The 27703-nt window shown below is 39.2% G+C and overlaps 1 protein-coding gene across 44 annotated transcripts in view; it reads right to left on the reverse strand.

The window, feature by feature from the left end:
- The window catches only part of plx (PTB_TBC1D1_like and TBC domain-containing protein plx), a 126152-nt gene that overhangs the window by 8664 nt on the left and 89785 nt on the right, over nt 1–27703 (reverse strand). For 22 of the 44 annotated variants that reach the window (XM_073977324.1, XM_073977355.1, XM_073977317.1 and 19 more), the window contains 5 exons: nt 11331–11618; nt 7612–8216; nt 3829–4038; nt 2574–3479; nt 2364–2512 (listed from right to left, as the gene is read on the reverse strand). In XM_073977324.1, coding sequence (XP_073833425.1) covers nt 2364–2512; nt 2574–3479; nt 3829–4038; nt 7612–8216; nt 11331–11618 — 2158 coding nt within the window. Of the gene's footprint in view, nt 1–2363; nt 2513–2573; nt 3480–3828; nt 4039–7611; nt 8217–11330; nt 11619–23595; nt 23961–27703 lie in introns of those variants that run through there. The other 22 variants (XM_073977383.1, XM_073977394.1, XM_073977373.1 and 19 more) reach the window with 2 other exon arrangements.

The following is a 27703-nucleotide window of genomic DNA, read 5'->3' on the forward strand; positions in this document are numbered from 1 at the left end:
TATTCCATGGACAGAAGACCTCCTAAAAGGGACTTCTATGGACAGAAGACCTCCGAAAGGGGTCTTCAATAGACAGAACACCTTCTAAAAGGGTCTTCCATGAACAGAAGATCTCTTAAAAGGGTCTTTTATGGACAAAAGAGCTCCTAAAGTGGTCTTCCATAGACATAAGACTTCCTAATAGGGTCTTTTATGTACAGAATATATTCTAAAAGGGTCTTCTATTGACAGGATCTTTCCGAAAGGGGTCTTCTATATACAGAAGACCTTCTAAAAGGGTATTCCATGGACAGAAGACCTCCTAAAAGGGACTTCTATTGACAGAAGACCTTCTAAAGGGGTCTTTTATGTACAGAATCTTTCCGAAAGGGGTCTTCTATAGACAGAAGGCCTCTTAAAAGGGTTTTCCATATACAGAAGGCCTCCTAAAAGGGTGTTCCATGGACAGAAGGGGTCTACCATGGGCATAAGACTTCCTAACAGGGTGTTCTATAGACAAAAGACTTACTAAAAGGGTCTTCTATGAACAGAAGACCTCCTCAAGGGGTTTTCCATGGACAGAAGACTTATAACAGGGGCTTTCGACAATAAGTGCACCACCTAAAAAATCTTCTATAGACAGAAATCTACTAAAGGTGTCATCTGTAGGCGTCTTGGAAAAGATGTGGACAACCTATAGGTGTATTCTGTAGACATCCCTATTGACAGAAGACCTCCCATAGAGGCCTTCGAAATGTAGAAAACGTCCTAAAAAGGCCTTCAAAATGTAGAAGACCTCCCAAAGAGGCCTTCGAAATGTAGAAGATCTCCTTATAGGATCTTCTATAAACAGAAGACTTCCAAAAAGGGTCACCTGTAGATAAAAAACCTCCCATATACGTCATCGAAAAGAAGCAGGCCACCTAAAGGTGTCTTCTATAGACACAAGACCTCATGAAAGGGGTATTCTCCAGACAGAAGACATCATAAATGGTCTTTTTCTAATAAATCTCCAGTGGGAGCCTTCTATAAAAATAAGACCTCTTATAGGGGCCTTCGACCTCCCATGAGGTATTCTATAGACTGAAATCCTCCTAAAATGGACTTCTATAGACTAGAGTTGAGTCGTTCATGAACGAACCGGCTCAAAGGAACGATTCTGTGAAAAGAACGAACGGATCCGTATCCAGCCCATTCTTTTATATCGTTCATTTAGATCCCCGATGGACGAGTCATTGCTGCTTACAAAATTAGCAGCATTGGTTTTGCAGTCAAACTCTAAACAAACGCTGCGTTAGCGCAAACAGCACAATTTCCACACAAAACAATGATTCAGAGAGCTACTCTCGCTCAGTAACTCACCTCGTTCAGTAGCACATATCGGTCATATCTTTCTTTGCATCATTCGTTCATCTGCTTCTTTCATGTCAAAACCACCACCACTACGTTCAGAAACAAAACCACCCTCATTAGCACACAATGTGTTATTCGTGAACGAACATTTTCAAAAGAACGATTCGGTGAAAAGAACGACGGAGTCATATGCAGCAGAGAACGAACGACTTCAAAAGAAAATAATAAAGTCAAATGTATTGTTGAACGAAAAAGAGCCAACGAACGAAGTAAACGACCCGGATCTTTTTGGTGAACGGAATGAAAAAGATCGATCCCCTCAATGAACGAGATTGCCCAACACTACTATAGACACAAAACCTCAGATAATGGTTTTTTTTTAAATAAAAGACCTCCTATAGTGGTCCTCTAAATGCAGAAGATCTCCGAAAGGGGTCTTCTAGAGACAGAAGATCTTCGAAAGGGTTTTGCATATATAAAAGGCCTACCAAAGGCGTTCCTCCATCTGTGGATAAAAGGCTTCCGAAAGGGAACTTTAATAAGGGGGTTTTCCATTGATAGAAGACCTGCTACAGTTATCTTCAATAGAAAGATGATCTCTTACAAGGTGTGGTGTATTTCATGATGTATTGATATTTGATGGCAACCCTGCAATGTTAAGTTTTTCTACTCAATGCTAATGTATCTTTTGTACTAATTAGTATTCGTTACATTTTTAGTAACAGCCATTTTACTTACTAGTTATTATTAACTTGTTCACTTCGATTTCAACTATCAACCAGATCAAAACGTTCGACTCCATTTTTATATTCATCTTTGTTGTTAGTTATTTAATAAATAAAGTATTATTTAAACATTAATCAACGCGTGCTCATTTTTCAATTTAAATACACAACACAAGGGTCTTTTATAAAATAGAAGAAGACCTCCTAAAGGGATCTGCTATTGATAGAAGTGACCCAATCCTAATGCCTTCTGGGCATTTTAGATTATCCATCCTTTCATTTCTACCTCAATTTATTTTCACTTACGTGTTATCCTCATTGGTGACAAATATTCCGATTGACCATCTGAACCATCCATACCCTTCGAGGGTGTCACCACACTATTGAGTATGGCCTGGCGCCAGGAGCCTTGATGAGCCTCCTCCACCTTGGGACTATTGCCCACTTTCATGAATCTGAAAACATGCAACAAAAGCTTATTATCACCTTTCTTCGAATTCTTCTCCTTTCACTTACATATCCATCATTGGTGATTTTAATTGTTCCGCCTGCGGTTTACTTGGACTAGTACCACCAATGGTGTTGGATCGTGATCTAAAGCCTTCCGGTGGTGAATCACCACCACCCGAACCCTCCAACTTAGGTTCTGCTGAACTTTCCCGTATCTTGTGTTCCTTAACCTGCAAACTTGCGCCAATATCATCCTTGGAGGCCTTACGCTTTAGCAAATGGTCAAAGGAGTTTGTCAGCGAACGTTTTGCCTTCATAAAAATGGTACTACCACCAAGATATTGGTTGAGGAATTCCGAACGATTTTCTGCCGTGTCGTGGACATGTCGTTGCTGTCGTGACTCACAGTGAGCTCGCAATAACATCATCAGAAATTGATTTTGTTCCTGTAGTGGTGCTGTCATTTTTTCCGAACCATAAAACTTGGCCCATATGGTGTCCTGTTCATCATCGGTTAAAGTTTCGATGCGCCTAAATATCATAGCTTGGGTCTTCTTTTCACTTAGACCTTCAACGTCGGTACAGAGTTTGTGATACCACAACATGGGACAATGATCACAGGAGAATATTTGGGTGGCTTCCTTTTTCTTTTGTTCAGCACAGGTGACAAATGCCTGGGAGATGGCGGCCACAATATCATCGCAAACATGATCCGATTGACACTTGAAAACGTAGCCAATGTAACCATCATTGTGGGCCTCACGACAGATAATGCCAAAGTGATCGGCATTCTTTTGACCCTGGGCACAACTGGCCACATCTTTGAAATCTTTGTAGAGCAACACCTGCTTACGATCCGGGGAGATCAGCCGCAAGTCGGAACGACCCACCAGAAAGACCATGGTACGATTCTGTTCAACATAGGGTGGTATACAGCCGTACGAAGCCGAACGATCACGTTGCTTTGGTAGGCTAAAGTGGGGGGAACAAAGAGAGAGAGAGAGATTAAGTTTGGTTTGTAAGCTAATAAAAAGGGGAGAAGACAGCGGATATGCCTTCTCAGCTTGCAGCAGTAAAAAATAACCTACAAATTCTGAAACGAAAAAGAAGTTGTCGGGATTCTTATGAAGAGAAGCATGCAAGTGAGGGGTGGGAGTAAAATATGAACACAAGACAATCAACTCAAATACAAAACAAACATTTTAAATTGCGGGGGGAAATCATACAAAACTCTGGATTTGGTGGGGGGATAACAAGCAGGATATAACAAAACTAATTCTGTTGGTGCTGGTGGTGTACGTTATCAGACTTCTTTACTCACTTATCCGCTCCAAGATTCGGATGTAAATGTTGTCGTGGTTGTGATGCAGAATTAGATGGTTGTGACGCTTCTTCAGATTGTTGATCCTGTACGGGAGGTATAATTACCGGTTCTGTTGCCTCCTGATCCTGCCTTGGTGGTGATGGATGTTTTTGATTGATTATAACATTACTTGGTAAGGGTTCATTTTCATCAATAGTTTGAGATTCTCTGAAATCCGAAAGCGTAGCGAAAAATGCAAGCAATAACAGAGAAGATAATGAAATTAATTTCGTCGAATATTGTGGGAAGCCATCACTAAGACAGAACCCATTGGTCTTCTATATGTATAAATACTTATTGGCTTTTTAAGGAAGAGTACTATCTAAATAAGACCCGTTAAACTATTTAAGATTAGAAGGTTTTTTATTAGACCACTTAGGAGATATCTACTGAAGACCCTTTAGAAGGTCTTCTTTGTTTAGAAGATCTCTTGAGGAGAATACCCCTTTCGGAGGTTTTCTCTGTATAGAAGGTCCCTTGAGGAGACCTTTTAGAGGGTCTTATATGTATAGAAGATCCCTTTAGGATCCTTCTATGTATAGAAGGCCTTTTTATGAGTTCCTCGATGTATATTATTCCCCTTCGGGAGGTCTTCTATGTATAGAAGACCCCTTTAGGATGTCTTCTATTTATAGAAGACACTTTTAGGAGGTCTTCTATGTACAGAAGATCCCCTTAGGAGGTCTTCAATGTAGAGAATACCCCTTTAGGACATATTCTATGTATAGAAGATCCTCTTAAGAGGCCCTCTATGTACAGAAGAGCCCCTTAGGAGGTCTTCAATGTAGAGAAGACCCCTTCAGGAGGTCTTCTATGTATAGAAGGATCTCTTGCGGAGGTTTTCTATGTATAGAAGACCCTTCTATGTATAGAAGACCCAATGTACAGAAGATCCATAGAGGAGGTCTTCGATGTAAAGAATACCCCTTTATGAGGTCTTTAATGTACAGAGGCCCCCTTAGGAGGTCTTCAATGTAGAGAAGACCCCTTCAGGAGGTCTTCTATGTATAGATAGTCCCCAGAAGAGGTCTTCTATGTATAGAAGATCTCTTGAGGAGGTTTTCTGTGTATAGAAGACCCTTGTAGGAGGTCTACTATCTGCAGGACACCCCTTTACGAGGTCTTTTATGTATAGAAGATTCCTTCAGGAGGTCTTCAAAGTACAGAAGATCCATTGAGGAGGTCTTCAATGTACAGAATATCCATAGAGGAGGTCTTCTATGTACAGAAGACCTCCTTAGGAGGTCTTCTATGTATAGAAGACCCCTTTAGGAGGTCTTCTATGTTTAGAAGACCCCTATAGGAGGTATTTTATGTACAGCAGACCCTTTAGGAAGCCCTATATGCACCCCTTTAGGAGGCCTTCTATGTATAGAAGACCCCTTTAGGAGGTCTTCTATGTATAGAAAACCCCTTTAGGAGGTCTTCTATGTATAGAAGACCCCTTTAGGAGGTCTTCAATGTACAGAAGACCCCTTTAGGAGGTATTCTATGTATAGAAGACCCCTTTAGGATGTCTTCTATGTATAGAAGACCCCTTAGGAGGTCTTCAATGTATAGAAGACCCCTTTAGGAGGTTTTCTATGTATAGAAGACCCCTTTAGGAGGTCTTCTGTGTATAGAAGACCCCTTTAGGAGGTCTTCTATGTATAGAAGACCACTTTAGGAGGTATAAAAGACTCCTTTAGGAGGCCTTCTAGGTGTAGAAGACCCCTTTAGGAGGTTTTCTATGTATAGAAGACCCCTTAAGAGGTCTTCCATGTATAGAAGAACCCTTTAGGAGGCCTTCTATGTATAGAAGACCCCTTTACGAGGTCTTTTATGTATATAAGACCCTTTAGGAGGCCTTCTATGTATAGAAGACCTCTTTAGGAGGTCTTCAATGTATAGAAGACCCTTTTAGGAGGTCTTCTATGTATAGAAGACCCCTTCAGGAGGTCTTCTATGTATAGAAGACCCCTTCAGGAGGTCTTCCATGTATAAAAGACCCCTTCAGGAGGTATAAAAGACCCCTTTAGGAGGCCTTCTAGGTATAGAAGACCCCTTTAGGATGTTTTCTATGTATAGAAGACCCCTTTAGGAGGTCTTCTATGTATAGAAGAACCCTTTAGGAGGTCTTCTATGTATAGGAGACCCCTTTAGGAGGTCTTCTATGTATAGAAGACCCCTTTAGGAGGTCTTCTATGTATAGAAGACCCCTTTAGGTCGTCTTCTATGTATAGAAGACCCCTTTAGGTGGTCTTCTATGTATAGAAGACCCATTTAGGAGGTCTTCTATGTATAGAAGACCCCTTTAAGAGGTCTTCTATGTGTAGAAGACCCCTTTAGGAGGTCGTCTATGTATAGAAGACCCCTTTAGGAGGTCTTCAATGTACAGAAGACCCCTTTAGGAGGTTTTCAATGTACAGAAGACCCCTTTAGGAGGTCTTCTATGTATAGAAGACCCCTTTAGGAGGCCTTCTATGTATAGAAGATCACTTTAGTAGGACTTCTACATATAGAAGATCCCTATAGGAGGTATTTTATGTACAGCAGACCCTCTAGGAAGCTCTTTATGTATATAATACCCTTTTAGGAGGTCTTATATGTACAGAGTTCCCCTTAGGATGTTTTCAATGTATATAAGACCCCTTTAGGAGGCCTTCTATGTATACAAGACCCCTTTAGGAAATCCTCTATGTATTGAAGAACCCTTTAGGAGGTCTTCTACGTATAGAAGAGACCTTCAGGAGGTCTTCTATGTAAGAAGACTCTTTAGGAGGTATTCTATGTATAGAAGACTCCTTTTGGAGGTCTTCCATGTATAGAAGATCCTTTGAGGAGGATTTCAATATATGGCAGACCCATTTAGGAGGACTTATATTTATAGAATACCACTTTTTGAGGTCTTCTGTTTATAGAAGACCCCTTTTGGAGGTCTTTTACCTACAAAACACACCTTTAGGAGATCTTCCATCTATAGAAGACCCCTTTAGGAGGTCTTCCATCTATAGAAGAAGGTCGCTTATCTAGAAAATACTTTTTTAGGAGGTCTTCTTTGTATATAAGACCCCTTTAGGAGGCCTTGTGTTTATAAAATACCACTTTGGAAGGGTTTCTATATAAGGAAGACACCATGAGGGGGCCTTCTGTCTATTGAAGATCCTCTCATCTGTCTACAATAGACCTTTTTAGAAGGTCGTATGTCTATAGAGGATCCCTTTGCAGATATTCTATCTATAATAGCCCCCATAGACCTCTTTAGGGGGTCTTCTGTTTACAGAAGACCGAATTGGGAGGTCTTCCATGATGACCGCATTGGGAAGTCTCCAAGATGCCATTAGGAGATCTTCAATACATAGGGGGCCCATATAGGACGTCGTTTATCTACAGAAGATCCCATTAGGAGGTCTTTTAAAGAAGACCTATTGGGCTTCGAAGGGAAACTTATTGGTAACGACTATTGGTTTTCTTTATTTTACTTGCGGCTAGTAGATTTCTTGTGGGGCATATTTTATTTCTGGAACTGGCATCTCAACCTACGGCTTCTTTCTCTTCAAGATGATTTTACATTCACCTCCTTCCTAGAAAAATCTTTGTAACACTGTTCCGCCGAACTTAATTTTAAGGCTTTACAAAAGGTTTAACACTTAACATAAAACACACAGAACACAATTCCACAATTGTGTGACTAACTGACTGATGATTGATTGAAACCCATTATCCCCCCGATCAAAGAAAAAATTCCCTCCCAATACTTACTCTTTCTTTAGCGGTATTTCCAGTTGACTTATGCCGCGTATTAAACGATTTCCCACTGGCAATTTATTCTCCTTATTATTGTCCTCCGGGGTCTTCTTATCACCCTGGTCACTGAGATCAGCATCTGCCTCCCTATCACCATCAATTGGTGTCGCGGCCTTAACAAAAACATTCACCGTTTCTAGCTGAACATCACCTTCGGTCACATCATCGCCGGCTTCTTCTTTTTTCTTTGCGGCGACGGCGTCTTCTTTTTCTTGTAAACGTTTTGCATCTTCACGTTCAGCCTCTTCTTCATCCTCTTCCTTAACATCGTTACCCTTAAAAGAACAATTCTTGAGATCAAGTGTTCCCGATCCAACAAAGGCTCCTTCACTGGTCATTGACATTTTACGATTTGAAGACATTTGCATGAGTCGCTGACGCTGAGCATCGTAGGCCTTGAATTTCGGCAAGGCATCATCAATGAAGGAGTATGGTACCCGTTTGTGTGATACCCGAATTTTACCCACATACATAACCTCAAAGAAGTGTGTATGATTTGGTGAGATGTCGGCGAGTAACGAGAGATTACTTTGTGCTGAGGTAGAGGTTGGAATGTTTACCTGAAATGATATAGGATGCAGAAAAAAACAAAAGTGAAAATGGTCAAAATAAAGGCAATTTAAGATGAACGTGACCTCTGGTCTTTTTTGAAGGAGACTCTTTCAAAGATTATTTATCAATGGAATAGAGCTTTAGGGGGTTTTCTATCAATGAAAGATGCCTTTGGGGGTCATCGTAGGAGGTATCTTATAAATAAAATACCGGCTTAGGAGGTCTTCTCTCAATAGAAGACCCCTTTAGGAGAACTTCTATCAAAGGAAGAACCATTGTAGGAGGTATTTTATCAACGGAAGGCCCCATCAGGAGATCTTCTATGAATGGAAGAATTTCGTTAAGGGTTCTATCTATAGAGGACCCCTTTAGAAGACTTATAACAATTGAAGTATCCTTTAGGCCTTCTATAAATGGAAGATCAATTTAGGAGAAAATCCGTTTAAGGAGGTTTTCAGTGCAGGGATGATCCCTTTTAGAAGTCTCCTCTCAATAGAAAATACTTTTAGGAGGACTCCAACCAATAGAAGACCTCTTCAGAAGGTCTTCAATTCAGAAAATACCACTTTAGGATGTCTTTTATCAATAGGATATCCATTTAAGAGGTCTTCAATCAACAGAGGACACCTTTAGGACGTCTTCGGTTAATAGACGACCCTTTTAGTAGGTGGGGAGCTCTTTTACCAAAAGAACATCCTTTTTAGAGTTCTCCAATAAACGGGAGAAACCTTTATCAACAGAACACTCCTTAAATAAGTCTTCAATAAATAGACGACCCCTTTATGAGGTCACCAAATAACAGAAGACCCCTTTTGGAGGACTTCTATCAATAGAAGATGGAATACCTTCTAGAAGACCTCCAAACGGGAGTCTTCGATCAATTGAATTCGCCTTTAGCAGGTCTCCTATGAAATGAAGACCCCTTTAGGCGTTCTTCTATCAATAGAAGACTCTTTTCGGAGGTATTCGATCAATAGAAGATCCTTTTAGAAGGTCTTCAATTAATAGAAGGCCCCTTCTGGAGGCCTATAATCAATAAAAGACTCCTTTAACATGTCTCCAATAAACAGAAGTCCGCTTTGGTAGTTCTTCAAATAACAGTAGACCTCTTTATGAGGACTTCTATCAGTAGAAGATGGGATACCTTCTAGAAAATCTCCAAACGGGAGTCTTCAATCAATTGAATACGCCTTTAGAAGGTCTCCTATGAAATGAAGACACCTTTAGGTGTTCTTCTATCAATAGAAAACCCCCTTTAGGAGGTCTTCTATCAATGGAGGCCCCCTTTAGAAAGTCCTCAATTATTAAAAGACCCCTTTAGGAGGTCTTCTATCAAGAGAAAACCCCTTTAGGAGATCTTCTTCCAATAGAAGACACCTTTATTAAGTATTCTGTTAATGGAACAACCTTTTTTGAGGTCTTCTATCAATGGAGGACCCCAACAGGAAGACTTCTATATTATATCAATAGAAGACCCTTAAGGAGGTCTTTTATAAATAGAAAAACTCTTTAGGAGGTTTTTTCAATAGAAGACTTATTTGATAAGGTTTCTATCAATGAAACCCCCTTTAGGAGGTCTCTATCAATGGATGACTCCTTTAGGTGAACTTCTATCCCTTTAGGAAGCCCCCGATTAATAGCAGACTCTTTTCGGAGTTTTCCTTTAAATAGAAGGCCTATTTAGGAGGTCTTCAATAAATAGAAGACCCTTTTAGGAGATCTCCAAACAATTGAAGACCCTTTCAGCAAGTCTTTAAATAACAGAAGGCTTCTTCCGGAGGTCTCATATCAATAGAAGACACTTTTAGGAGTTCTCCTGTCAATAGAAGAAGTCTAAAATTAACAGAAGACCCCTTTTCGGAGGTCTCCTTTCAAAATAAGACCTCTTTAGGAGGTCTTCAATAAAGAGAACACCCCCTTTAGGAGGTCTTTAATAAACAAAAGAGCTCTTTAGGAGGTCTTCAATAAACAGAAGACTCCTTAGGTGGTAAACAGAAGACCCCTCTAGGTGGTCTTCAATAAAGAGAAGAAACCTTTGGGAAGTCCTTATAGGAGACCCCTTTAGGAGGTCTCCGATGAAAAGAAGACCCTCTCAGGACGTCTTCTTTAAATAGAAGAGCCTTTCAGGAGGTCTCAGGAGACCCCCTAGAAGACTTATAAAAGGGTGTCTTCGATCAATAGAAGACCTCTTTAGGAGGTCTTTGATCGATAGAATAGATCAATAGAAGACCCTTTTAGGGGGTCTTCAATAAAAAGAGCCCTTTAGGAGGCCCTCAATAAACAGAAGACCCTTTTAGGCGGTCTCCTATCAATAGACGACCCCTTTAAGGTGTATTCGATCAAAAGAAACCCCTTTTAGGAGTTCTGTAATACAGAGGAGACCCCTTTAGAAGGTCTGCAATAAACAAAAGAGCTCCTTAGGTGACCTTCAATAGACAGAAGACCACTTTAGGTGGTCTTCCATAAAGAGAAGACCCCCTTTAGCAGGTCTTCTATCAATAAAAGAGCCTTTTATGAAGACTTCTGTCAATAGAACCCCTTTTTAGAAGGTCTTCGATCAATGAAAGACCACTTTCGGGGTTTCCTATCAATAGAAGAGTCCTTTAGGTGGTCTTCAATAAACAGAATATCCTCTTAGAAGGACTTCTATCAATAGAAGACCCCTTGAGGAGGACTCCAATGAGCATAAGACCCTTTAAAGGGGTCTTCACTAAACATAGTAGAATAGAAGAGTCTCCTATCAATAGTAGACACCGATCGATCAGTAGAAGGCCCCTCTCGGAAGTTTCCTATCTATAGAAAACCCACTTTAGGCAGTCTTCGATCAATCGAAGACCTCTTTAAGATGTCTTCTATTACTAGAAGACTCCTTTAGGAAGTTCTCTTTAGTAGGGCCCCTTTAGGAGTTCTTCTGTCAATAAAATATCTCTTAGGAGGTATTCTATTTAAAGAAGACTCTTATCTGAGGTGATCTTTCAATAGAATACCTATTTGGGAGGTCTTCCTTCAATTGAAGACCGTTTGAGGAGGTATTCTTTCAATTGAAGACGCCCTTCAGGAAGTCTTCTATCAATGGGAGACCTCTTTAGGTGGAAACCTTTCATGTTTTTATTTTTACTTACCGTTCCTGCGGAATTACTGAGACCATGTGTATACGATTTTGAAGATTTCATTTTGGACGTTGCTCCTGCAGTTGGACTCGCCTCATGTTGTGCCTGACGCATTGCTTCGGCCATCTTAAGATTCGTGGCTGGCGTGGTGTGTATGCCATTACCGGCCAGCAGTTTTTGCATTGTCAAATCACCACCACTACCCGAACTGCTGTTTGCCACCAATGTTTGTGGTATACTGCCAACGGAACCGCCCAAGGTGTGAGCGGGATCACGCATTTGATGCATTAGCTCAGCCATCTGGAAAGAAATAAATTGATTGATTTTTTGTCAATAAAAATAGAAAATAAGAATTGTTAGGAAAAAACCAGAAACAGATGCAAAATAGAGGTCATCATTAGCAGAAACGAAAATTAGTTATTTATTATGTGCTCAGGTAAAGTGGGACCTTGAATGGTATTAATGAAGAGAATTGCAGGCTATTATAAAAATGTTATTTTTTGGATGTGTATTTCGAAATATAGCGCTGTTACAGAGCTTAAATATGACTTAGTTACTTCGAAAGCGGATTAGATAGTACCCAAAACAAAGAGAATAATTTTTAAAAATAAGGCTCGGCTTGTTAATTAAATTACAATCCTTCGCTTTGATGTGTTCGGAGCTTAGATGTCAATTAATTTCCTTTTTCTCTTTACAGATGAGCTGAATAATCACAAGATTTTTGCAAGCGAAAACGAATGCCAGAAAAGTTATCTCCTAACCACTACACGACATGCTTAGCGTATGGTGACGGTGCTCATTAGGTATATTAACTGAAGACAGTCTGACTATGCCTCTTCCCCAAATGTTGTTTTTGGATATGATTTTGTCTTCCCTTTGCCATCATCTGTTTTATAAACAAAGTAACACAAAATTTCTTCCTTCCTTCCTACCCAATAAAGGTCATCGTTAGCCATTAAATTCATGTATGTATAAACGATTATACAAACATCCTCCATCATTTAAATTCCATTTTGATATCCGAACGTAGAATTACGAAAATAAACAAAACACAAAAATATGCGAAAAATCCACTCATCTGTAAGGCAAGCAAATGTAAATATTTACCGGCCTATATGTCGAACGCAGCATATTAATATTTTGGTTTTTTTTTTAAATCAAAGAAAACATACAATCTGGCATGAGGATATCCTCCACCTACCGGGCATATACCCGTGGACATACGCACACACATACAGTCCATGAAATATGCATTTGGCCTTTGTAAATTATTTCCGCCTCATTACCCAATGGGTGGTAAATAGTTGAACAGCGGGATTTGTTTGTAATGTTACCCTGAACTGACAGCAATACATAATGCATAACACTCACACACATACATTAGTGAGTACATATATATATGTGTATATATGCATATAAACAAATGTAAATGTTGGCTAAGAGATAAATGTTTCCTAAATGTTTGGCGGAACTCTTGGGTTTCTAATTGATGCTGACAAATTGAGGCCACGTTCTATGACAACCAACGGCCATTATTAATGGGTAATTAATAGCAAGACATGCGTACATTAGGCCGGGGCGATTTGAAAACCTTAATGGGCCCTTCGCGTTTCTGATTCCTGGGGTTGAACTGAGCAAAAAAGTCTACTGGACCATATATCTACCGTGAAAATCGAGCCTCCCGATTTTGACTTTAAGTTTTTTATTGACGTTTTTTGGATATTTTGGCATATAACAGCCAAACCATTGAGATTTTCGATCCAACACAAAGACAAACATTGTAGCCAAGACAGTAATTGAAAACTCTCTAATACATCGCAAAAGCATTGGAACGCTCCTTCAGACAGTTTTGGCCTTAAGAATGTGCAAACTTTTCGGAAAATGTCGATAAATGACATTGTGCTACAAAATTTGACCCGAAAAATATTCAAGTGTTCTGATGCAAAATTATATCGTGTTGGGATTCATGGACAACGACAATGCCTTTATTTCGTTTGGGTCACTTCGTTTTATTTTTTTATAACGGTAAAAGTAGTGAAAATCTGGGTTTCTTACATTTTCAAATTTAAACGGGCATATCTTATTTTTTCCACAACGGATTTCTTTTGATCCTTCTTCCTTTTAAAGGGGTGAATAATGTCTTTTGAATAAGCTATTATTGTTTTAAATCGGTTAACAAATGGCTAAGTTATAGTGGTTTATGTCTAAAAAACCACACAAAAAACCTATAAAGGAATTTCTCATAATTTTCAAAATAAATATTGAACAAAACAAAAAAACATTATATTTTTGAAAATTATGAGAAATTCCTTTATAGGTTTTTTGTGGGGTTTTTCAGACATAAACCACTATAACTTAGCCATTTGTTAACCGATTTGAAACAATAATAGCTTATTCAAAAGACATTATTCACCCCTTTAAAAGGAAGAAGGATCAAAAGAAATCCGTTGTGGAAAAAATAAGATATGCCCGTTTAAATTTGAAAATGTAAGAAACCCAGATTTTCACTACTTTTACCGTTATAAAAAAATAAAACGAAGTGACCCAAACGAAATAAAGGCATTGTCGTTGTCCATGAATCCCAACACGATATAATTTTACATCAGAACACTTGAATATTTTTCGGGTCAAATTTTGTAGCACAATGTCATTTATCGACATTTTCCGAAAAGTTTGCACATTCTTAAGGCCAAAACTGTCTGAAGGAGCGTTCCAATGCTTTTGCGATGTATTAGAGAGTTTTCAATTACTGTCTTGGCTACAATGTTTGTCTTTGTGTTGGATCGAAGATCTCAATGGTTTGGCTGTTATATGCCAAAATATCCAAAAAAGGTCAATAAAAAACTTAAAGTCAAAATCGGGAGGCTCGATTTTCACGGTAGATATATGGTCCAGTATACTTTTTTGCTCAGTTCAATCCCAGGAATCAGAAACGCGAAGGGCTCATTAGGGTTTTTTCCTTCCACACAAATCGCCCCACCCTAGCGTACATACATACATATGTATGTACGTTTATACGTTTATTTTTCTAGACATATATCAGACATATTGGCATTCCTTCTATAAGAAGACCATTGGCCTCCCAGAAGAAGACCAATTAGTCTTCTATAAGAAGACAATTTTATTAACCTTCGACAAGAAGACCAATTAGTCTTCTATACAAAGATCTATTATTAACACCTATTAGTCTTCTAGAAGTAGATACACTAGTCTTCTATAAGAAAACCTATTGGTCTACTGATCATCCATAATCAGAGCTCCGAATACTCGCTCTAATTGTCTCGAATTCCACTCGCGAGTGAAACTCTTCTTGAATTTGAGCAAGTTGAGGGGGGCAAATAAACTTGCCCCACCCCCATCAACAAAATTGCACCCAAAAAAACCTACACCACCCCCCCCCCCCCAAATTTTCACCACCGAGTAAATCGGAGCTCTGTCCATAATAGACCTATTAGTCTTCTATGTGAAGACCCATTGGGCCAATCGGTGTTCTTATAGAAACGTACCGTTTCCTGCGGACCTCTAAAAGGGTCCCTTTATTAATAAAATACCTGCTAAAAGGGTCTTTCATGGATAAAAAATCTCTCAAAGGGTGTTATTAATAAAACACATCCTAAAGTGTCTCCTATTAATAGAAGACCTCCTAAGGGGAACTACCTATTACAAAGGATCTACTAAAGGTCTATTCTATTGATAGAAGACTTCCTGAAGAAGTCCTCTAGTGATAGAAGAACTCCTTAAGGGGTCTTCCATAAATAGAAGACCTCGTAGAAGCCGTCTTCAATTGATAGACGATCTCCTAAAGGTCTCTTCTATTGATAGAAGACCTTCTGAAGGGGCCTGCTCTTGGCAGAAGACTTGATAAAGGGACCTTCTATTGATTGGAGACTTATTTTGTTAATCGAAGAACTCCCAAAGGGGACTTCTGTTTAATGAAAACCTTCATAAGAAGTCTTCTATTCATTGAAGATCCCCTAAATGGATATCTTCTACTAATAGGATATCTCCGAAAAGAGTCTCCTATTGATCGAAGGCCTCCTAAGCGGGTCTCCTACCGATTGTAGGCCTTCTAAGGGGGGTCTTATGTTTATTTAATGCCTCCTAAATACATCCTTAAGAAGTCTTCTGTTTATTGAAGACCTCCTAAAGTGGTCTTCTGTTTATTGAAGATCCCCTAAAGGGGCCTTCTCATAAAGGGGCCTTCTATTGGTTGAAGACTTTTTAAAGGGGTCTTCTGTTTATTGAAGACCTAATAAAGGGGTCTTCTGTTTATTGAAGACCTAATAAAGGGGTCTTCTACTAATCGAAGATATCATAAAGGTGTATTCTCGATGGTGTCCTTAATTGATAGAATTCTACCTAAAGGGGTCTTCCTTTGATAGAAAAAAGACCTCTTAAAAAGTCTCTCCTATTGATTGGAGACCTCCGAAAGAGCTCTTCTGTTTATTGAAGACCTCCGAAAGGGGTCTGCTATTGATATAGGACCTCCTAAAGCGGATCTTCTATTGATTGAGAATTTCTTCTTTTTTTTTCTATTTGTAGAAGACCTCCTAAAGGTTTCTTTTTTATTGCAGACCTCCTAGAAAGGGACCTTCTATTGATTGAAAAACTCCTAAAGGGGTCTTCTATGGATTGAAGACCTCCTAAAAATGTGTGCTATTGATAAAAGACATCCTAAGGTGCCTTCTGTTTGTTTGTTGTTGAAGTTCTCTTCTATTGATAGAAGACATCCTTAAGGAGTCTTCTGTTTATTGAAGGGAGCCTTCTATTAGTTGCAGATCTCATAAAGGCCCCTTCTATTGATTGAAGACCTTCTAAAGGGGTCTTCAGTTTATTGAAGACCTCATAAAGGGGTCTTCTGTCAATCGATGATAACATAAATGTGTCTTCTATTAATCGAACATATCACAAAGGTGCCTTCTATTGATAGACGACCCCCTAAAGAGAATTTTCAATGATAGAGGATCTCATAAAGGTGTATTCTATTAATAGAAGACGTTCTGAAGGGGTCCTCAATTGATAGAATTCCACCTAAACGGGTCTTCCATTGATAGAAAACCTCAAAAAGCAGTCTTCTATTGATAAAAGACCTCTTAAAAAGGTCACATGTTGATAGAAGACCTATTAAAGAGTTCTCCTATTGATTGGAGACCTCCGAAATGGCTCTTCTGTTTATTGAAGACCTCCGAAAGGGGTCTTCTGTTGATTTGAAGATCTCCGAATGCCGTGTGTTTTTGAATACCCCTAAATGTTTTCTTATTCTGCCTATTAAAATCAATGCGACCACTATCTTTAAGGTATTAAGATGTCTCTCCATTAAGCCGCATGTCTTCGGTAGGGTTATGATAGCTGCTTCTTTTCACACATTAGTTAATCTACATGAATTCCATTCCTTAAGTACGAGTAGACTTGAAAATTGGGGTGGTAGCATATTCTGGTGTTAGCATACACTGGTACATAATTATGTACGCTAAACTTAGACCTATGTCCATAATTTTTGGTGGAGAAGTTTCTTGATCACTGGAAAGCCCAAATGCCAAATTTTAGCTCATTCGGTCTGAAAATGTGGCTAAAATCGCCAAAATGCCTGAAATCGGGCGGTACTGTAATATGGGGGCTATACCACTACGCGAACCTATGTCGTCCATTTTCGAACTTGACCTGCCCCGAAACAAAAGACTTATCGTTCCAAAATTTCAGCGTCCTATCTCATTTTTTTGTGGATGCTAGAGTGATTACAAGAGACGAACGGAGGGACGGACTTGCATAAAAAACCAAAAAGTAAGAACAAAAAAAATTTCATAACTTATCTATTTTTCAACCGATTTCATTTATTTTTCCCTTTTTCGAAAGCTAACTTAATTTTCTTCCTAATAAAAATAAATTATTATACTGTTTGGTATCTTCTAAGCAGCCTAAAGCACGAGGGAAATCATTTTCCCGATTTTTGATTTTTTTTCGCACATCAACCACTATAACTTAGCCATTTGTTAACCGATTTCAAAACTTAATGGCTCATTCGAAAGATATTACTCGTCCCTTTAAAAGAAAAACTATGTGAAATATAGAAGTTATGCCCGTTTAAATTTGAAAATTTCAAAAGCCCCGTTTTTCACTACAATTACCGTTATAAAACCAATAAACGAAGTGTCCCAAAGGAACCATTTTTTTGTTGTCAATGGACCCCAACACGATAAAATCTTTGAGTCAGAACCCATAAATATTTTTCGTGTAGCACAGTGTAATTATAAAGTGTTACGGAATTTGTTTGAATGCCCTTAATTCCATATGTTCGTAGCTTTATTCCAATATTAAATGTTACACTTCAAATCGCATATCACGAATACACAGCATCAAAAAAAAATTAATTTCATTCTTTCTTTTTTTTTTGTCTGCCTCCACCCCCTCTGTGATGGACATATGGCACATGTAGAGTATTCAAATGATTGCAGTGGCGCCATCGCAACAATGATGGTCATTATTGTCTCTTTGCGAAAAAAAATGAAACGAAAGAAAAACCTTTCATACCCCGAGGGAATCGTTGGGCAGATTCATTTACAGTCCATAAAGAGACATATATTGCAACAAGTCTCCTAATGAATTTTGCTTAGCTATACATAAATATGTAAATTGTACATTTTTAAAATGAATTTAATTTTATATTTTGAATTAATTTTAAAGAACAATAAACCCTCCCTGAACAACTCCTCTCAAGCTGTTTTGTCAACTGGATGTGGGTGATTTTTACATGATCTCAAAAGTTCCTTTAATATGTTGTTATTAAATTGTCTATGTTGTTCCCAGCAACAACAACAACATCAACAGTCATGATTTTGGAACTTATATCTCATTACAACACCGTTATCAAAAATTTGGCTGTTAGGCAAAGTTGGTGGGTGTGTGGGCAAACGGGACATATTTTGCCAGGACTATTGCGTTTTTTTTTTCTTTTGCTGTCATCATTTGGCTTCATCGTGTAAATGCGAATGTATATATGTATGTCCGTTAGTGTCTTCTGAACAATTACGCTAACAATTTGTAACATTCATACCAATATACATACATACATATGTTCGAAAATTGTTTTGAAACTTTCTTAGAAAGTAGTCCGTGTGATTCTGATTGCAATGATATATTTTTTTCGTGGATATGGCCATAAATACCCAAAAGTTTTAAAAAATCCTACGATGACCAATTTAAATGGCTGATTTACACAAAAACTATCAATTTTAAGGTAGACTATGACGGTCTATTCCACCTGGTCCCTTTTCAGTAAAAGTTTAGTTTCAGTTTTTCGCTTTATCCCAGAGATTAAGGTCACTTTTCGAATCGTGTTTAAATTTTAATAGCGGATAGTCATTGTGATTTTTACTGTTTCTTTGAGAAAGCGTGCTTTAGAAGACACCTTTTATGAGAAGGTTAAATGAAGACATTGCTATGCAAAGGGGTACTTTAAAATACTCCCTCTATGAGAAGAGGTGATTTGGAAGACCCCTCCAATGAGAAGGGGAGCTTTGAAGGACTCCTTCCATAAGAAGGGGTGCGTTAGAAGACTCCTTCTATAAGAAGGGGTGAGTTAGAAGACTCCTTCTATGAGAGGGGATGCTTTAGAAGACTAAGAAAGAAGTTTTTTAAACCACGCCTTTTTAAGGAAGAACTCTTAAATCACGCCTTCTTAAGGAAGGAGTATTTCTAACCCCGCCTTCTAAAGGAAGACTTCTTTAAAAACCACGCCTTCATTAGGAAGAAGTCTTGCAAACCACGCCTTCATTAGGAAGAAGTCTTGCAAACCACGCCGTCTTATGGAAGAAGTCTTCCAAACCACGCCTTCGTAAGGAAGAAGTCTTTTAAACCACGCCTTCATAAGGAAGAAGTCTTTTAAACCACGCCTTCCTAAGGAAGGAGTCTTTTAAACCAGGCCTTCTTAAGGAAGAAGTCTTTCAAACCACACCTTCATAAGGACTACTTCTATGAGAAGGGGTACTTTAGTAGACTTCCATAAAAAGAGGTGTTTTAGAACACTCCTTCAAATAAAGTGGGTGTTTTAGAAAACTTTAGACGACTTCTTCCATGAGAAGGGGACGCATCCAAAGAAAGGATTGAAAGACTCCTCCACGCCTTCTTAAGGAAGGAGTCTTCCAAGCCACGCCGTCTTAAGGAAGGAGTATTCTAAAAAAACGCCTTTTTAAGGAAGGAGTCTTTTAAACCACCTTCTTAAGTTAAGGGATTATGGCCACGCCTTCTTAAGAACCCGCGCACTCTTAAGGAAGAAGTCTTTGTAACCACGCCTTCTTAAGGAAGGAGTCTTTTAAACCACACCTTCTTAAGGAAGAATTCTTTTAAACCACGCCTTCTTAAGGAAGAAGTATTCCACGCCTTCTCAAGGAAGAAGTCTTTTAAACCACGCCTTGTTAAAGAAGGAGTGTTTTTAACCACGCCTTGTTAAGGAAGGAGTGTTTTTAACCACGCCTTCTTAAGGAAGGAGTGTTTTTAACCACGCCTTCTTAAGGGAGAAGTCTTTTAAACCACGCCTTCTTAAGGAATAAGTCTTTTAAATCACGCCTTATTAAGGAAGGAGTCTTTTTAACCACGCCTTCTTAAGGAAGAAGTCTTTTATACCACGCCTTCATAAGGAAGAAGTCTTTGAAAACGCGCCTTCTTAACCCTTTCTAACCACGCCTTCTTAAGGAAGAAGTTTTTAAACCACGCCTTCTTAAGAAAGGAGTCTTTTTAACCACACCTTCTTAAGAAAGAAGTCTTCCAAACCACGTCTTCTTAAGAAAGAAGATTTTTTAACCACGCCTTTTTAAGGAAGAAGTCTTAAATCACGCCTTCTTAAGGAAGGAGCCTTTCTAACCACGCCTTCTTAAGGAAGAAGTTTTTAAACCACGCCTTCTTAAGAAAGAAGTCTTCCAAACCACACCTTCTTAAGAAAAAAGTCTTCCAAACCACGCCTTTTTAAGGAAGAAGTCTTAAATCACGCCTTTTAAGGAAGGAGTCTTTCTAACCACGCCTTCTTAAAGAAGAATTCTTCCAAACCGCGCCTTCATAAGGTAGAAGTCTTCCAAACCACGCCTTCATAAGGCAGAAGTCTTCCAAACCACGCTTTCTTTAAGAAGATGTCTTCCAAACCACGCCTTCATAAGGTAGAAGTCTTTTAAACCATGCCTTCTTAAGGAATGAGTCTTTTAAACCACGCCTTCATAAGGAAGAAGTATTTTAAACCACGCCTTCTTAAGTAAGGAGTCTTTTAAACCACGCCTTCATTAGGAAGAAGTCTTGCAACCCACGTCTTCTTAAGGACGAAGTCTTCGAAACCACGCTTTCTTAAGGAAGATGTCTTCCAAACCGCGCTTTCTTAAGGAAGAATTCTTCCAAACCACGCCTTCTTAAGGAAGAAGTCTTTTAAACCACGTCTTCTTAAGGAAGAAGTCTTCCCAACCACGCCTTGGTAAGAAAGAAGTCTTCCGAACGACGCCTTGGTAAGAAAGAAGTCTTCCCAACGACGCCTTGGTAAGAAAGAAGTCTTTTAAACCACGCCTTCTTAAGGAAGAAGTCTTTGAAACCACGCCTGCATAAGGTAGAAGTCTTTTAAACCACGCCTCCTTAAGGAAGGAGTCTTTTAAACTACACCTCCTTAAGGAAGGAGTCTTCCAAACCACGCCTTCTTAAGGAAGAAGTCTTCCAAACCACGAATTCATAAGGAAGAAGTCTTCCAAACCACGAATTCATAAGGAAGAAGTCTTTTAAACCACGCCTCCTTAAGGAAGGAGTCTTTTAAACCACACCTCCTTAAGGAAGGAGTCTTCCAAACCACGCCTTCATAAGGAAAAAGTCTTTTAAACCACACTTTCTTGAGGAACGAGTCTTTTAAAACACGCCTTCTTAAGGAAGAAGTCTTCCAAACCACGCCTTCTTAACGAAGAAGTCTTTGAAAGCTCGCCTTCTTAAGGAAGGAGTCTTTTAAACCACGCCTTCTTAAGGAAGGAGTCTTTTTACCCACGCCTTCTTAAGGAAGAAGTCTTCCAACACCCGCCTTCATAAGGAAGAAATCTTCCAAACCACGCCTTTTTAAAGAAGAAGTCTTAAATCACGCCTTTTAAGGAAGGAGTCTTTCTAACCACGCCTTCTTAAAGAAGAATTCTTCCAAACCGCGCCTTCATAAGGTAGAAGTCTTCCAAACCACGCCTTCATAAGGCAGAAGTCTTCCAATCCACGCTTTCTTAAGGAAGATGTCTTCCAAACCACGCCTTCATACGGTAGAAGTCTTTTAAACCATGCCTTCTTAAGGAATGAGTCTTTTAAACCACGCCTTCATAAGGAAGAAGTATTTTAAACCACGCCTTCTTAAGTAAGGAGTCTTTTAAACCACGCCTTCATTAGGAAGAAATCTTGCAACCCACGTCTTCTTAAGGACGAAGTCTTCGAAACCACGCTTTCTTAAGGAAGATGTCTTCCAAACCGCGCTTTCTTAAGGAAGAATTCTTCTAAACCACGCCTTCTTAAGGAAGAAGTCTTTTAAACCACGTCTTCTTAAGGAAGAAGTCTTTTAAACCACGTCTTCTTAAGGAAGAAGTCTTCCCAACCACGCCTTCTTAAGGAAGAAGTCTTTGAAACCACGCCTGCATAAGGTAGAAGTCTTTTAAACCACGCCTTCTTAAGGAAGAAGTCTTTGAAACCACGCCTGCATAAGGTAGAAGTCTTTTAAACCACGCCTTCTTAAGGAAGAAGTCTTTGAAACCACGCCTGCATAAGGTAGAAGTCTTTTAAACCACGCCTCCTTAAGGAAGGAGTCTTTTAAACTAAACCTCCTTAAGGAAGGAGTCTTCCAAACCACGCCTTCTTAAGGAAGAAGTCTTTGAAACCACGCCTGCATAAGGTAGAAGTCTTTTAAACCACGCCTCCTTAAGGAAGGAGTCTTTTAAACCACACCTCCTTAAGGAAGGAGTCTTCCAAACCACGCCTTCATAAGGAAAAAGTCTTTTAAACCACACTTTCTTGAGGAAGGAGTCTTTTTACCCACGCCTTCTTAAGGAAGAAGTTTTCCAAACCACGACTTCTTAAGGAAGAAGCCTTCCAAACCACATCATTTTAAGGAAGAAATCTTCCAAACCACGTCTTCTTTAGGAAGAAGTCTTCCCAACCACGCCTTCTTATGAAACCAAACCACTCCTTCTTAAGGAAGAAGTCTTCCAAACCACGCCTTCATACGCAAGAAGTCTTTTAAACCACGCCTTCTTAAGGAAGAAGTCTTCCAAACCACGCCTTGATAAGAATAACAGGGTGTTTCCATCAGAAATGGAAGATATCTTCTTAAGCACCCTCTCATCTAATATAACTTTTCTATGCGAAATTCTCCGATGAAGAAGAAAGAATTATTCTACTAAAATCATTTTTTTCCCTAGCCAATTTTTATGTGATCGCGCACTTCAAATCCTGCAAAACTTCCCCTCTCTATTCTAAAACTTTGTTATAGTTGGTATTTTCTGCTGTTTAATTTCCCATCGCACCTAAATTCTTGGCACAACCCTCGTTTCTTTCACATTTCTTTTGCTTTTGTGTTTTTTATTTAATCGTCAATCGCTTGCCAAACTGGCAATGCGACCTTTTTTCAATGTCCTCAAGAGGACGCTACCCTTTGTGTGCAAATCTTTAAAAATAGACACACACCGAGTATTTGAAATGTAATTTTCAAATTTATAGCCAAATTGTCCCATTAGCCCAGAACGCATTTGCATGTTGAGAGTGTTGGATGGGTGGCGGGCGGTTGGGCTGGCTGGTTGGGTAACTGGCTGTCTTAGACAGAAAAGCGTCGTCGTAGAATGCATTTTGGGTTTTGTGGCCTTGTTGGGATTTGTTTCCTTTTAGTCATTTTACTTAGTCGCAGAGAGAGAGACGGGGAGAGAGATTCGTTAGAGTCCGAAGAGAAAGAAAATCTAAACATTTATGATATCACGTATTCGCCTGCTGATATTCTTCGCAATCATTTTTTTTTTTTGCTTGGATGATTGCGGGATGCTATTCCACGTAGTCAAGACAATCACAGAGAAGCAGAGGAAAAAATAGAAGTGGGCAGAAAAAAATGAGGAAGCACCATTAAATGAAAACTATTTTAAATAAAAATGGTGTGTCATGTCCTCCTTGAATGATGTCCCCCACCCAACGTAATGGGCGGGGGGATATTCTCGGCGTGGCGTGTGTAAGAATTCAAATTTGTCTTGAGGTGATTTTTTCAAACGTGACATATTTCAAATTAAAAATATATTTCACTTCTTACCCCTTCTTCTCCCTCGCTTGTTGGAAATGCAACATTTGATCATTGATGACGTAGTGCAGTATTTTTTCTTATCATCATAGATCTGCCTGCGTGTTTTTTCGTTGGTAATTTTCCGACCAGTGCTGTTTTTGTAGTAGATGGGGGGGATCCATGTACAACAACAACATTTATTTTACAATTTAATATTTCAATTTACATTTTATTTAGCACGTGCCCGAAGAATGATTCGCGGTCAATTCTTGATGCTGTGTTTTGTTTCTGTTCTTCGACCATTTTTTTCTTTAAATAGCCATTGCATTTGACAGCTACCGTATTGCCATTTCAAGAGTGTGTGTTTGTCCTGAGGTTCTAATTTTTACACAAAACTGATCAATCAAAAAGGTTTCTATTATAGCCATGATGTTGGTTGGCAAAACTATTTAAAACGATTTAAAACCATTTCGAAAGCATTGCAAGATTTTATTTAATTTTCTATCTATTCAGCAAACATTTCATTATTTATAGTCAAATTGATGAAGCGTGGTAAAGATTTAAAACAAGTAAACAGTCGTTAAGTTCGGCCGGGCCGAACTTTTTATACCCTCCACCATAAAAAGTCTTAATTTAAATGGAATTATTAGGGTCCTTTTACAATTTTAGGTGTAACAACTTTTCGACAATGGTGAGTATGTTAAAAACCCCAAAGGACAGATGCGCCGTGAGTCGAACTTCCGCGTTATGGCGTGATGAAGTTTTTGCAAGAGACCCTGTAAGCCATCATGAATTAGCATTATATCTTTGTTGTTTTTGTAGAGCACTTAAGCAACAGTGAACAAAGATATAACGCTAATTCCTGATGACCCACAGGGTCTCTAACAAAAATTTCATCACGCCATAACGCGGAACTTCAACTCACGGTGGATCTGTCCTTCGGGGTTCATAATATACTCACCAAGGCCTTTTTTCCACAAGTGGAATTTTCCGTGCCCCACACTTTCACCTCCATTTTGTTGCACAGTGTTTTCTAATCTAATTTAAAAAATGTGTTCAGCTAGGTGAAAGGTACCACCTACGGTGCTATATCAAGGAGTCAACCTATCTTTAATTTTTTTGGCGGAAAAGTTTTATAGCTGCAGGGAACTTCAAGAGTCAAATTGAGGGTAGTTCATCAAAACAATGTAGACCCTCAAAAATGGGCCCATGTTAACGAATTTTAGCGAAGAAATTTCGTGACTAATGAAAATTCCCGAAAAGGTAAAGTTATATGGGGGGATATACCAAAACATGATTATTTTTAAATTCATTACAGCTAGTTCGGTTAAAAATTGCAGCTAAAATTCTCAAAATACCGAAAATGGGGAGATACCGTTATATGGGGGCTATACCAAAACATGGACCTATGTTTATGACCACTGAGAACTTCAAATGTCAAATTACAGCTATTTCGGTTAAAAACTGTAGCTAAAATTCTCAAAATACCAAAAATGGGGAGGTACCGTGATATGGGGGATATACCAAAACATTGACCTATGTTGACGATGTTTGGTGGAGATGTTTCATGACCACTGAGAACCTCAAATGTCAAATTGCAGATAGTTCGGTTACAAATTGTGGCTAAAATTCTCAAAATACCGAAAATCGGGAGGTACCGTTATATGGGGGCTACACCAAAACATGGACCTATGTTGACGATGTTTGGTGGAGATATTTCATGACCACTGAGAACCTCAAATGACAAATTACAGCTAGTTCGGTTAAAAATTGTAGCTAAAATTCTCAAAATACCGAAAATCGGGAGGTACCGATATATGGGGGCTATACCAAAACATGGACCTATGTTGACGATATTTCGTGGAGATGTTTCATGACCACTGAGAACCTCCAATGTCAAATTACAGCTAGTTCGGTTAAAAATTGTAACTAAAATGCTCAAAATACGGAAAATCGGGAGGTACGATTATAAGGGGGCCATACCAAAACATTGACCTATGTTGACGATGTTTGGTGGAGATGTTTCATGACCACTGAGAACCTCAAATGTCAAATTGCAGATAGTTCGGTTACAAATTGTGGCTAAAATTCTCAAAATACCGAAAATCGGGAGGTACCGTTATATGGGGGCTATACCAAAACATGGACCTATGTTGACGATGTTTGGTGGAGATATTTCATGACCACTGAGAACCTGAAATGACATATTACGGCTAGTTCGGTTAAAAATTGTAGCTAAAATTCTCAAAATACCGAAAATCGGGAGGTACCGATATATGGGGGCTATACCAAAACATGACAATGTTTCGTGGAGATGTTTCATGACCACTGAGAACCTCCAATGTCAAATTGCAGATAGTTCGGTTAAAAATTGTGGATAAAATTCTCAAAATACCGAAAAGCGGGGGGTACTGTTATATGGGGACTATACCAAAACATGGACCTATGCCCATATCCTTTGGGATATAAGTTTGTTGATCACTAGGAACCCTAAGTGCCAAATTATAGCTAATTCGGTCTGCAAATGTGGCGAAGAACGTCAAAATACCTCAAATCCGGAGGTACCGTTATATGGGGGCTATACCAAATAATGGACCGATATAGCCCATCTTCGAACTTGACCTGCCTATGGAAAAAAGACCCTCGGGTGCAAAATTTCAGCACTCTATCTCAATTATTGCGGACGCTAGAGTGATTACAACAGACGGACAGACGGACATGGCTAGATCGTCTTAGAATTTTATCCTGATCAAGAATATATATACTTTATTGGCTCGCAAATGATTAGTTCGATGTGTTACAAACGGAAAGCTAAAAAAACTCTTCTAAAGCAACCCTTCCCATGGAAGAAGTCTTCTAAAACACCCCTTCTCATGGAAGAAGTCTTCTAAATCACCCCTTTTCATGGATGAAGTCTTCTGAAGCCACCCATCTCATGGGAGATGTCTTTTAAAGAATCCATTTCTTCTTAAGCACGCCTTCTGATAGAAGAAGTCTTCAAAAGCACCCCTTCTCATGGTAGAAGTCTTGCAAAGCAACCCTTCTCATGGAAGATGTCTTCTAAAGCAATCCTTCTTATGAAAGAAGTCTTCTTAAGCACCCCTTCTCATGTACGAAGTCTTCTAAAGCAACCCTTCTTATGGAAGAAGTCTTCTAAAGCAACCCTTCTTATGGAAGTAGTCTTCTAAAACACCTCTTCTCATAGGAGAAGTCTTCTAAACCACCCCTTCTCATGGAAGAAGTCTTCTAAAGCACCCCTTCTCATGGAAGATGTCTTCTAAAGCACCCCTTCTCATGGAAGAAGTCTTCTAAAGCACCCCTTCCAATGGAAGAAGTCTTCTAAAGCACCCCTTCCCATGGAAGAAGTCTTCTAAAGCACCTCTTCTAATGGAAGAAGTCTTCTAAAGCACCCCTTCTCATGAAAGAAGTCTTCTAAAACACCCCTTCTCATGGAAGAAGTCTTCTGAAGCACCCCTTCTCATGGAAGAAGTCTTCTAAAGCAGCTCTTCTAATGGAAGAAGTCTTCTAAAGCACCCTTTCTCATGAAAGAAGTCTTCTAAAGCACCCCTTCTCATCGAGGAAGCCTTCTGTACCACACCTTCTCATGGAAGAAGTCTTCTAAAGCACCCCTTCTAATGGAAGAAGTCTTTTAAAGCACTCCTTCTCATAGAAGAAGTCTTCTAAAGCACCCCCTCCCATGAAAGAAGTCTTCTGAAGCAACCTTTCTCATGAACAAGTCTTCTAAAGCACCCCTTCTCATGGAAGAAGTCTTCTAAAACACCCCTTCTCATGGAAGAAGTCTTGTAAAGCACACCTTCTAATGGAAGAAGTCTTGTAAAGCACCCCTTCCAATGGAAGAAGTCTTCTGAAGCACCCCTTCTCATGAAAGAAGTTTTCTATGATGGAAGAAGTCTTCTAAAGCACCTCTTCTAATGGAAGAAGTCTTCTAAAGCACCCCTTCTCATAGAAGAAGTCTTCTAAAGTACCCCTTCTCATGGAAGATGTCTTCTAAAGCACCCCTTCTCATGGAAGAAGTCTTCTAAAGCACCCTTTCTCATGGAAGAAGTCTTCTAAAGCACCCCTTCTCATCGAGGAAGTCTTCTGTACCACACCTTCTCATGGAAGAAGTCTTCGAAAG

This window comes from Musca autumnalis, unplaced genomic scaffold, assembly GCF_047663935.1.
Source record: "Musca autumnalis isolate F117 unplaced genomic scaffold, ASM4766393v1 scaffold_1, whole genome shotgun sequence".
NCBI classification, from domain to species: Eukaryota; Metazoa; Arthropoda; class Insecta; order Diptera; family Muscidae; genus Musca; species Musca autumnalis.